General features: G+C 36.6%; 1 protein-coding gene across 1 annotated transcript in view; it reads right to left on the reverse strand.

Moving 5' to 3' along the window:
• Positions 1–6,869: 6,869 nt before the first annotated feature.
• LOC107750046 (short transient receptor potential channel 7-like) overlaps positions 6,870–13,584 on the reverse strand; it is a 78,783-nt gene continuing 72,068 nt past the window's right edge. The window contains 5 exon segments of the mRNA XM_016565302.1: positions 6,870–7,168; positions 7,292–7,367; positions 7,486–7,566; positions 8,559–8,839; positions 9,484–9,614. Coding sequence (XP_016420788.1) covers positions 7,026–7,168; positions 7,292–7,367; positions 7,486–7,566; positions 8,559–8,839; positions 9,484–9,614 — 712 coding nt within the window. The 3' untranslated portion in view covers positions 6,870–7,025.

Below are 13,584 nucleotides of genomic sequence, written 5' to 3' on the forward strand. Positions count from 1 at the left end.
GATTTGCCCTCACACAGAGCTCCCCAACCCGAGTTGGAGGCATCTGTCGTGATCACCTTCCTTCTGGAGGTCAGTTCCAAACGGAACACCTGAGTGAAACAGGCGAGAGGTTTTCCAAGGGGCCACAGCTCTGATGCAGCGGTGAGTCACCTTGAGATGAAAACGTCCCAGGCGCTGAGCCAAATTTGGAGGAGCAGCATATGAAGCAGGCCCAATGGAATCACAGAGGAAGCGGCTGACTTAAGGCCGAGCATCCTCTGAAAACTCAGAGGGGATGTAAAGTGCCAAGTCTGAATGACGCTGCTAGCCACTGAATTTTCAGGGAGCGTTCTGGCTTAATCCATGCTGGCATCTGGGCTGAATCATCCCCAGGAAGATGACTCGCTGGCTGGGAGACAGAGGTCTCTTGGCTATATTGATTTTTAGCCCAAGCCGCTCCAGGTGGCTGAGCAGCAGCGACTTGTAAGCGATGAGTTTCTGTTCTGATCTAGCCAACATAAGCCAGTCGTTGAGGTAATTCATAATACGGGTTCCCATCTGTCTCAGAGGGGAGAGAGCCACATCCAGCCATTCGTAAAAGTGCATGGAACCAGAGACAGTCTGAATGGTAGGAATCTATATTGATAAGCCACCCTCTCAAAGACAAACGGTCTGTGATAAGGGGCTATCTGGATGTGAAAGTAAGCATCTTTCAGATTCAATAATAAAAACCAGTCCTTGGGGCATATTTGCGTGAGGATCTGCTTGAAAGTCAGCATCTTGAATGTCCGTTTCATAAGCGCGCATTTCAGATGCCTTAGATCGTGGATGGGCCTTAGCCCACCATCTTTCTTCGGAACAAGGAAGTAGCGGCTGTAAAAGCCTGCCTTGCTGTTCACTAGAGGGACCATTTCTATGGCTCCTTTTGCAAGCGGAGTTTGCACTTTGGACCGGAGAACGTGAACATTGTTGTCCCGTACTGAAGTTTGGATGATACCTCTGAAGCAAGGTCGCCTGCGTGCAAACTGGAGTGAGTAACCCCGTTCTATGGTTTTTAGAACCCAGCTTGACACATCCGGAATGGCTTTCCAAGCCTATAGCCAGACAGCAAGTGGTCTGAGTTTTTTGAGTGGCAGGTTGCCGCAAGGAGGCGGGGAACTGACGCTCATGGTAGTGGGAAGAGGAGAAGTGCTCTTTTTGAGTATGTGGGTCCGCTATCACAGCGGTAGTATGCTTGGGCGTGTGCTGAGTGAGAAGGATGGGCCCAGCCTGAACAGAGCTTCCATCGCCATCTTCCATCGAGCTAAGCGGGGGAATGGAGAGCGAGTGCAAGACTTTTTTGAGGATAGTCCGGCCTCGGCGGGAACTGACTTTCTCCTCTTTCTCTCTACATTGGGATCAGGACGGCTCCTGAGGCTCAGGGTCCAGCACTACTCTGGGGCGGGACCTTGGCGCTTAGGAAACAGGTAGCGTCTAGCCGTCTGAGGGTGCTACCGAAGCCCAAGTTCAGATTTAGGTTTGGGCTGGATCAGAGGCGGCATGGGCTATGCAGGTTGTAGGGAAGATGGAGCCTTCTGGCGACTTGAAACAGCTACTGAACTGGGGCGCTTTGGCAAAAAGTAACACATGGCCTGCAAGGACTTCTGTGTTGCTGTAAACCTCTCAGCATATCCATCCATGGCAGGGCTGAACAGTCCTTAGGGAGAGACTGGGGAGTTGAGGAAGGCGATCTTGTCAGCGTCCTTGATTTCCGTTAAGATAAGCCAAAGGTAGTGCTCCAGCACCACCAGGTTGGCCATGGCCTTGCCAACTGCCTGCGGAGTGGCTTTTGTAGCGCGCAGAGGCAGGTCAGTCACAGTGTGCAGCTCCTTGAAGGCATCGGAACTCTGGCTGGACTCGTCAATGGTGCATAGAAGTTTGGCCTGAAAAACTCGGCCAGCCACGGAATAAGCCCCGCCAACCAAAAGCGGAGGTAGTCCTGCAAGGCTTAATGGGTGCGCTACATGGGCCTTCAATCCCAAGGTCAATGGAGGGCAGAGATGTGCGGCTACCACCTCTTCACTTGAAAAAAGGCGATCTGTGAGCGAAGCAGGGTGAGACTCATGCTCTCGCAATGAAAGCACTCTGTCCCGATGAGCTGTAAAGCTGTATTGGTAAGCTGTATTGTTGTTGGTTGCCACAGTAATAGCAATAAGCTTAAGGAATTCCTGTAAAGTACTTGTTTTGCATTCCAGCAAATCTGTCCATGTCTGGCGCTGTATTCCTTGCATAAACGATGACAAAAGAAAACAAGCATGGCTTGCACCTATTAAGTTAAAATACTGTGTGTTAAATAAAATAAAATGTTAAAATAATGTGTGCTCATCATTTTGTGGACAAAATCCCCTAACTTCACCCCGATCAGGAGCTGTAGGAGTGTAGGAATTGTGCGCTCATGTGTTTTCAATGCAGTTAACCACGGGTCGCTTCATGTCATCTACCCACTCATTAAACTATGACAGGTGAGTTACTGCAAAAAGACGGTCATTGCACACTGTAAAGTGATGAAACTATGCGGCCATGTGCTTTTTAAAACCATTTTCATAAGTTTAACCTTATATAATATTCTAATATTGAGTTAATACATATTAAAAACACAAACCAGCACATTCTTACCTGTTTATCCAGTTTCTTCAGGAATTTAAATTTTGGTGGTTTCTACAATCAGAGGCTGCGCAATGTTGTGGCATCTTGAAACTCATTGATTTTTATTGTGAGTGATGACACAATGACCGTTCCAAGATGGCGGACGCGTCGACGTGTCTGAAGAAGTTGAATGTGGCATCAACCTATATCCAAAGCTGCGTCCCAAATGACCCACTTATACACTATGTACTTATGCACTATGTATTCAATCATGTAATGAATTAATTATATAAGGTTATTTTGTCATTCATAATCAGAGTCTGATAGCGCCTCCCCCTTCGCTACATAATTAAAGCTGCTAGTTGAGTGCATGAAGTGTCCAACATTCCACACTTCATTTTTTCGGTTATTTAAGTGCATCATCCGGGTATTTAAAATGCACGTTTTCTTTTTGGAATTTTCAGTGAACGCACTACTCACATTATTTATACTACAAAACAAATGTATACTACATAGAATAGTGCATAAGTATGCGTTTTGGGACACACCTTATGATCTGGGCTGAAGTAATAGGTCATCCGGGTACTTTTTGCATACTGTTTTTACGAATACTGTGAATTCGGACATACTACTCTTTTGGCGTACTGTTTTTCGCATATTAGGCTATATAGTAGGGAAGTATAGATTTCGGACGCAGCGAGCGTTTCATGTTGACTGTAAGCAGCTGAAGTTGAATTAACAACAAATAGAACATGAAGCATGAGGAATATCAATGTGTTTACATTTAATTAAATCAAAGGATTACTGTTCCTTCAAACTAATGCTTGGAATGCCATAGTGACGGAACAATCAGAGAGAACACTGTGAAACAGTATATTTAGTTTAGTTATATATTTAGAAACAGTATATTTAGTATATATTTAGTTTATCCACCCTGAAAACAGACAGTCACATCATGATTTGAATCACACAATCGGACACACCGAACACATCCTGTGAGACTGTGAGTGTGCGCCATATCTTGTCAGATGAACAAAACAATGGCTTGATTTCCCAGTCCCGGTCACCATCAGCTCAAGCTCTGGCAGTAGATTCCATGGTTACCATTACCCCTGAGACACTTTGCTTGTTATTCTGTCATTTATACAGCCAGCAGCCGCAATGTAAATATCTTCTGGCACAGATGATCTGCCAGTCTGATAAAATACCTGTCGCAGGTGTCAAGCGATGGCTTTTTGAAGACATCGTCTTCACGCATGGCAAATATTACAGAAAGGCTCATTATATGTTGAGCGGTGACACTAATGGAATGTGGATGTTACCGTGGAGACGAGCACGACCTCATCCTACGGGTTATAATGGAAATTGTTGGATAGTGTCACAATGGGACGGGGAAATAACCACAACCCCCTGAAGCTCATTTATGTAATATTAATGTTTTATGTCATATCCTCCTGAGGAAAACTACATTTATTTCTGTTTAGTGCTCGTTTGTGTAATCAAGTTTCTTATCAGCGCGTCTGCAGATTCTGATGTACTGTTTACAGCTGCAAGCACTGAATATGATGAGCATCAGGGGAAATTTAATGTTTCAATTTAGCTGACATTCGTGTTCCGATAATATTCACAGAGAGAATTCAGTTAAAAAGTTTAATTATGAAAAGGTCATTTCTGAATTGAGCCCATTTTAAAATTTTTAATTTTGGCTATAAATAGCACATTATAGGCCTACATCTTTTTCCTTCTACAGGTGAAAAATACTCTTTACGTCTGAATGCGCAAGCGAATCACAAAAACATTTCCAGGTCACAGTTCACCTCAAAAGAACGAAGATAAGAATACATTTTCACCCATTTTTAGGACCATGACATTTTTTTTTTTTTGCTGACATTTGTTTTCTGCATGACAATAATATAAAGAGAATTGACAATGACAATAATTCATGAATAGAATTAAATATTAATGCGACAATCTTTTAAATTCCCTGTACATGTATGAAAAATGTCAGATAAAAAATGTGAAAAAATATACCCAGTGAAACTAATAACATTTAAAACTTTTAATTTATAAACAGCACAATTATGTTGCTCAGTCGTGTTTCTCCATGTACAAGTGAAAAATACACATTCTGAATATCGGTGTATTTAATTTATTTACCATTACTGAAGCAAAAAATGCATTCAGATAAATCTAAAGTCTTACTGTAAAACTATTAAAAGTGTACATGTCATGTAAACACTCTCTTGTCTCTCACACTCAGTTTCTATGAAAAATGACTTTAGTCTGTTTGAGCAAGTGATTTATACAGGCAAAGTCTTCAATAAAAGCCCACAAATACTGTAACATGCATGTGTGTGTGTGTGCGTGTGTGTTTGGGTGAATCTCACAAAACCTGACAAGAACATGTCTGGGTCATTTGCCATACATCAAAATCAAAAGAAAAAACAAATTAAATCATATTTTGTGCATTAACATGTAAAACATATTAAATTAAAATATATTAATATGTATATTAATTTAAATATATTAAAAAGCTTTAAATTAAAATGTCCAGGTGCCATAAACCAAAATCAAAAGAAAATATATGAAATCCTATTTTGCATATTAAAATGTAAAATATATTAAATTAAAACAAATTAATTAATTCAAATTAAGATATATTAAAATGCTCCAGGTGCATTAAAGTAATGAGAATTTAAAGGGAAATGTGCTCAAATGTCATGAATATAATGCCACAAATCTTGCCACAAAGTTTCTAAAAATAAGCTAATTTTGTGCAAAAAAATAAAAAAAAATAAATATACCTGTATATATATATATATATATATATAATTTTTCTCACTCTCTCTCTCTGTGTGTGTGTGTGTGTGTGTGTGTGTGTGTGTGTTCTTGTGTTAATTAGACAGCCTGTACGGTGTGAAGAAGAGGAAATGTTTATGCACCTTCTCACTGTTACTGCGCATCTGACTCATAATTAACTGTTTAAAATAGTTTTATATTAAATCATACCATAACTGTCAACATCACAGTGTTTTTATCTATTCTTCTCCTTTTCTCTGTATGTTTCTCTCTTGTGAGATATGATCTCAGAACAGGAAATGACTCTTAAGGGAGGCGATGTCCCAGAATGCACTGCATACCTGCTGTGAGCCTTTTACCCTCGTAGTCTCCGTTTGTCTCTCCTCTCAGTTTTTCTCATCTCTCACTCTCTCTCCTGGAAGTTGTTCAGTATCTGAGTGAATTCACATCAGTTCATCATTCACGGATCACAGTCCTGTTCACTCATTTCCTCCAGAAAAGAGTTGAATCAAACCAACCAGCTCTGAGATAACTCATTTTGATCATTACAAATGTCTGAATGTGATTCATTAGATCATGTGTGTCTGTATCAGTGCATCTAGGATCTTTTCACTAATGTTCATTTTCTTTATTCTCAGCTGGTGTTTTGGTGATGTTCAGTGGATGTATGAAGTCAGTTCTATGGAAGCTTGACAGAATAGCAATAAGTAAATAAAAAAAAAAAAAAGGTAATTGCAACTTTTTATCTCATAATTATGATGTTTTTATGTTTTAAAGAATTGCAAGATATAAGCTTGAGATGTTAAGTCGCAATTCTGAGAAGAAAAGTCCGAATTGTGAGACTCAAAACTCACAATTGTGCAGGAAAAAAGTAAAGCTTGTTTCCACCATGGAATAAAAACATATAGTAATTGCGACTTTATATGTCATAATTCAGACTTTTCTTCTCAAAATAGGGAGCTTATATCTCACAATTGGGAGAATCTCATAATTCAGACTTTTTTCTCACAATTGATATAGCTTATATCTCACAATTCAGACATGACTTCTCAGAATTGGTAGCTTATATCTTATAATTTAGACTTTTCTTCTCAGAATAGGTCGTTTATATCTCGCAATTGTAAGAATATAATTCAAACTTTTTTTCTTGCAATTACCAGTTTATATCTCACAATTCAGACTTTTCTTCTCAGAATTGCAAGTAGAATTGCCCACAATTCTAAAAAAAACAAAAAAACATTTTCAATTAATTTATGACTTTAGTTCATTTCAGAATTGCAACAGAAAAGCCTGAATTGTGAGATAACATTTTTTTTATTCCATAGAAGAATTCACACAGATTTTAGATAATCTCATTAACTAGCACCACCATCCACTAACCACTAACAAACAAACAAACACAATCTGTCTTCATTTTTAACACTAGATCTACTGTTTTATCATCTCAAACCGCACAAACACCTGTCTGTCAGCTGTTTTGCTTGTAAAGTGTACATGTGCATCTTTTGTATGCATTTTGTATCTAATGAATGACATTCAGACATTTTTTAAGAGTCTTAAGTGTCCAGATACTGCTCCTAAACTACCGTCTCTCTCTCTCTCTCTCGGTCTGTCTGTCTGTCTCAAGGTTGTTTCTTGGCGTTCCTGCCGAACTTGTCGCTGAGTTGTTGAATGAGGTCAGCCAGTTCTCCAGTGGCCTGAGATTTCTCTTCCAGAAGTTCGTAGCGCAGACTGGAGATGTCCTGTTTTATTTCCTTCAGTTCACCTGTAACACACAGGGCTTGAGTTACTCATACTGTAGATAAGCAGATTTTTACAAGACACATGATTTGAGCTGACCGTCTGGGGTGAAATATAAGAGACTACAGTAAATTTACTGGGTTTGTACCTTCATTGACTTCATCATTCTCTCTGTCAACCTGAGCCTTCAAAACATAGCGCTTAATCAAGCGCTTCATTATCTTCTGTTGGAAAGAAAGACAGACAGAAATGAGGGCGAAAGAGCTTGTCCGTTCAAACTGACTGCATACAGAGATCATAATGAACTCTCTTCAGTTTCATATGGTTGGTTGAGTCTCTCACCTGATATCTTGTGGGGTTTTTGATGGGTTTCTTGATGGTGTTCTCCTCTCGGCTCCTGAGATTTGCTCGATGACGATCAGTCTGAAAAAATGCCAATATTCAACATTCTCTAATTCAACTGACATGATTTTACAATAGAATCTAATCATATTTATAATGCATTACTGCTTTGAGTCTTCGTAATGTGAAACTGATTGTGTGGTGATCATTCATTAGTTATGAATAAGCTGATTTATTGGTTTTATGCACATTACATTCCAAATAAAAGGAGAAAACGATCAAAAGAGATGAAGTACACTTCATTTGTAAGGTATTAATTAAAGGTAAAAATAGGCATTACCACCTGGTTATGTAATATGCATATAAACCCTTTTTTTTGCATTAAATTTTCAACAAAAATAACTACATCACAATACTACAAAAATCATGTTCATAATCATAATATGTGACCCTGGACCACAAAACCAGTCTCAAGTCGCTGGGGTATATTTGTAGCAATAGCCAAAAATACATTGTGTGGATCAAAATTTTTCTTTTATGCCAAAAATCATTAGGATATTAAGTAAAGATTTATTATATTTCTCTCTCTACCTCTCTCTCTATATATATATTACACTTATTTGTACAACTTCAATTATTTATTATTTATATACATTATGTATTATTTATATTTATGATATATCAAATTACACATTTTTTCATTCTGTTTTAGTAAATTCTATTCCGTTTTCAGCCTTAGTTCTCTTTAGAAATGTTCTGTGAGCTTCTGAAATGCAGCGACACTTTAAATGACACTTGATTGAGTCTCACTGTCAGGATCATTTCCATTTAAAAGATCTTAATCAAAGTCTTTCTGTCCGTCTGCAGCTGCAAATCAGTTTTGAAGACACAAAACTGCAGACGAGAGAGAACTGAGACATCAGGAAATCAGACGAGACATTCAGATCTGCTGTGAGACAGATTAAACCGGCACACGTTTAAATACAAAATTACATCTACAGTGCATGAGGAACTTAAATGATGTTCAAAATAATATAAAAGTTGACACTTTTAGTGTGCAGTATGTGTTTTACCTTCGGCCGTGAATTGAGCATTCCCATCTCCAGCTCGTTGTCATGCCGATGACCTTTGCCCTTACACATTCGTATAAGGCAGGACTTGATCCGGATGATCAGGTAGTAGAAGGATTTTGGAGTGGGCACCAGGTTAAACGGGGCAGGCAGCGTCCTTCCCTCATCGAAATATGACAACCAGAGTTTAGCACGAGCAAACTTCCACTCCACATCAGCGTCTTCCTGCAGAGATCGAGAGATTTATCAACTCACAAATCCTGATTTCAAAGTAATGTGTAATGCACTTCATGCCATTGATGACAAAGAATGGAAAATATTTTCTTTCTCTTCATATTTTATATCAATATGGTACAAAATAATAAACCAGATAAGCGAGTAAGGTCAAAAGTAACCTAAAAGTAATCAAATTGAATATATTACGTAAAATGTGTAATCTAACAGATTGTCATATATATATAGTATAAGTATAACTGTCAGGTACATTTATCTTGCTTTAAGGAGGTTTAGATAGACTTCAGAAAGATTTAGAATCAGTATTTTTTGCAGTAAATAACAAATAGGTTAGTTAAAGTACATCTGAGATTTTAAAGTTAACATTTCTTTACAGGTGCACAGTTCTCTGATGCTATGTTGATATGCAGGTAAACAAATAATGAACAATTTTATATAAAATATCAAATAAAATATATTTTTAGTGTTCAAGAGTTTTTCTCATTGTTTTAATTTGAAAAGTATTTTTCTCTTTAATTTTATTTGTAATTATTAAAAAAAAAATATATATATATATATATATATATTATCCTTTGCAGAGGGAACTGCAACTATCATTATATATATATATATATGTATGTATATAATTTGCTTCGCTTCATTCATTCAATCATTTGCTTTAAGGAGGTTTAGATATGTTTTTTTTTTTTTTTTTTAACGTTATAAACCCCGTATAAAACGTAACCAATGTTCTCGATGAACTTGTGATCATACTTCAGAACCACAGAAATCACCTCCGACAGACCGAATATAGACCAGAACAGAGTCTTAAAGCTCTCCTCAACCCTGTCAACAAACACAGAGCAGAGGAACAGTATTGCTCAGATCACAATACTAAGGAAAGTTCTCGATTACAGTTCACTTAAAAATCTACTTTTTTTTCCCACAAAGACAAAAACATACAAAGTATACCATATACCACACTATAATCAATATATGTTCTTTATACAAAAGCAAAACTGTCAGATTTAATACATATTATATTCATATTATAATATTAATATAACCATAAACACACCACAAAAAAAAAAAAAAGTTTTCCAGTACAAATATCTACACATTATCAATTCAAAACGATATAAAAAAAAAAGTTTAAGATTAAGTAAGTTTTTGCTTAAAACGAGAAAACAATATCTGTCAGTGGGTTCGGAAAAATAAACTTAATTCAAAGGGAAAACTATTTTCTTTTCTTTTTTTACCCCAATGTATCTTGATTTAAGAATTATTAGATATTTTAATAGAAAACAAGACAACAATACAAAGAAAATAATTTCTGCAGTGAAAAGTTACATTTTAATGAATTAAATTAATTAAATGTAATGTTTAATTTACTTATAAATAAACACAACTTTGAAATACCTTAATGTTTATTGTGATTTTTAATGTGGTTTCTTTTTTTTTCTTTTTTTAAAAAAATATGAATAATATTTTCTGTTAGTTAATTTTTTTTTTTTTTTTTTAGCAAACTAAACAAAACAGGTTTAAACCGTTTAAACCATGATTTTTGATTAGACCAATGTAAAAATCCACTTTAAATAAATTACCCTTTTTTCAGTACAGAAACAACTGAGAAATCTTGTGACATGGATGGATGCACAGACAGAGACTTTTGTTTGCAAACATTTGTATCTTAGTAAATCTGAGCCGTTTGAGACCTGCTGTGATTTCTTCTAGAGCAGAAACATGAGATTACTGGGGTCTTTTTCTCACGAGCAACATCCGAGAAGCAGGAGAACTTCAGCAAGTCTTCAATTCAACACTTCTGTGATTGTGCTTACTTGTGCACTAAATATTTGTATTCCCTCTGCACCGGTTTTTAACTGAGAGCTGCATTCATGAGCTGAATGACTGCAGAATGAAGGTGATGAATCACTCGGAAGAACAGAGGCTCTGTTAAATAATGGATTTGTTTTGTGATGTTGCTGAAATGTTAGTGTTTTAATGCTGAACTCATCGAGTGGACAGAGTCAAGGTCTCACTCCCTCCGTGTCGCTCTGAATATTGAAACAGGTTGCGTCTGTGCCGATGCTGGAATATAAATCATCAACAAAAGCACTAAGGTTTGCATTGTGATTATTTTTAAGCCCATTTTCAGTCCAAATTCTCACTGTTATGCATTTGGATACTTTACTTTTGAGTTTATTTGTAATTCTTAATAGATTCTCACTGGTGTATTGTATTTTTTTTTTTATTCAAACAATAAAAAACAAATCCTACTATGATTTATAAATATTTTACAATTAAAATTATATATTATTATGCTTTTCACATTACAATAGAGTACATTTGGGGTAAAATGCAGTTAATTATTTTGAAAAATGACACAATGCTAAATAAATAATGGTCCTAAAAATAGATTTCATTTTCTTCATATAAAATATAAATATATGTTTTTTGTTATTATGATTTTAGGGTGTAATTATGAGCAGATTTTGTAAGATTTACGCAGATACTCTTTCACTCTTTCACATTTATATTATAAATAAATACATACATAGGTCCTAAAAATAGGTTTCATTTTCTTCATGTAAAATATAAATATACATTTCTTTATTATGATTCTGAGGTGAAAGATGAGCAGATTTTGATTCATGCAGATACGCTTTCACTTAAATCTAATGTATTATATATTAATATATTAAATATATTTGCATTCACTTTCCTACCATTTTTTTCATAGTCTCTAACATTTTCCTTTTTTAATTTAAGTCTCTCTATTTCACACTTGATATTTTCTCAGTCTCTCATTCATTATTAATATATCTAGATGTGGTTTAGCATTTCTCTATATCTCCAGTAAATTATTTGATGATTTCAGACAGTAGGTATATTATAGCCATGAGCAACTGGTTTTATTAACATGTAAATCATATTAGAAAGAGAGTATTCAAAAAATTATCCACCTAAGAAGTTCTTCTATCGCTTCTGTTATCATCTCTCTCTTTCTATTTCCCCTCATAAATGACATCTCCTTCTCTTTATTGTTCTTAATGACACTTCTTTTCTACTCATCTTTCCTGTTTTCCATCCATTAGTCTCTCAGAAGAAAGACTGGCCCGCTCACCACCCAAACACACCGGATCCGCCGAATAAATATTAGCGAGAGATTAAACGCCATCACTTCACAAATCAAAATGATGAAACGAGCTCATCTGTTTAATATGAAAAAAATATTCTTTTGTGTGATGAGAGATAAAAACTTCAGTTCCTCTGTCATTCTTCAGTTGTTTGCTGACTAGATCAAAAGCCATTAAATGTGTGTGAGCTAAAACTGACCCCTAAAGTAAATCTGACAAAACCTCAGTGACGTCCAGCAACATTATGTCAAGAAAAACAAGTCAGCTCTACTCAGAGAATAGAGTTAATGGAATGACTCACCAAAAATTAACATTTGCTGACAATCTACTCCCCCTCAGGCCATCCAAGATGTAGATGAGTTTGTTTGTTCATGGGAAAAGATTTGGAGAAATGTAGCATTACATCACTTGCTCACTAATGGATCCTCTGCAGTGAATGGGTGCCGTCAGAATGAGAGTCCAAACAGCTGATAAAAACATCACAGTAATCCACAAGTAATACTGCTTTCTCCAGGGAAAAAGTCATGAAAAACAGTCCAAAACAGTTCTAAACAAATATGTATGTCATTCTGACGGCACCCATTCACTGCAGAGGATCCACTGGCAAGTGATGTAATGCTACATTTCTCCAAATCTGTTCCCATTAACTCATCTACATCTTGAATGGCCTGAGGGGGAATATTTTAAGAACATTTTTGGATGAACTATTTCTTTAAGACATGTATTCTTCTCTGAAAAGGCAATTCACTGCAATGGGATAAATAAAGATTTAAAAAATATGATATTAAATGAGAAATGATTACAATGCCCTGCATCATATTTGTTGAATGGAATCCTCTTGACTAATTTTGGGCTGCTGATTCCAAAAGTGTCTGATGTTTTGATCGAGCATGTCACACTTTGTCACAAAACAAGATGAATTTCATAGCATTTTTTTGCTTTTCACAACCATTTGTAAGGTGAAGTCGTCTTGTTTTCTCTCTTAATCAGTAGAAAAACTGCCACAAAGACATTCCTGTCTTCCTCTGAGCCAGATTTCAACTATTTGCTCAATTCACAGCCCATTTTCACATGTATGAATGATTGTGAAGACAATATTTTATCCTGATTCTGAGTCAAAACATTAGCACTAATTATCTATCCAACAGGAACATATAGTCAATCATAGCTGTCAGACTCTGTTCCATGTTTTGTGTGTGTCTTGCTCCCCATGTGCCTTCCTATGCCCTTATTTGGTTAGTTTCCTGTTCCTGTCCTGATTTAAGTTCATTTGTCCCAGGTGTTTCCTTTGATGTTTCATTGCTCCCAGGTGTGTCTCGTCATCCCCTCCTCCTGTGTGTATTTAAAGTGTTCCCAGTCCCTAGTTCTCTCTCCGCTGTTAAACGTCTTCCTGTGTTCGTCTGCCTTGGTTCATGGAATTAAAGTCTTGTGAAAGTATTCTCCAGCGTCTCCTCGTTCCTCTAAAGTGTATTGTGACAGTAGATGCGTAAGATCAGGAATCGAATTACTTCTTATAAAATTTAATTTTGATTCTGCTTCTCGATTCCTGTATGCACATTTATTGTGATTTCAAAAGATTCAACTGCAAGAAGACGAAATAGAACTCACTTCTGCACGTGCGTGCTGTTTTCTGTGCTGCTCACACACACACACACAAAGCGCACGCACAAAAGCCGCCT

This window comes from Sinocyclocheilus rhinocerous, unplaced genomic scaffold (assembly GCF_001515625.1).
Source record: "Sinocyclocheilus rhinocerous isolate Xijiao unplaced genomic scaffold, SAMN03320098_v1.1 scaffold3135, whole genome shotgun sequence".
NCBI classification, from domain to species: domain Eukaryota; kingdom Metazoa; phylum Chordata; class Actinopteri; order Cypriniformes; family Cyprinidae; genus Sinocyclocheilus; species Sinocyclocheilus rhinocerous.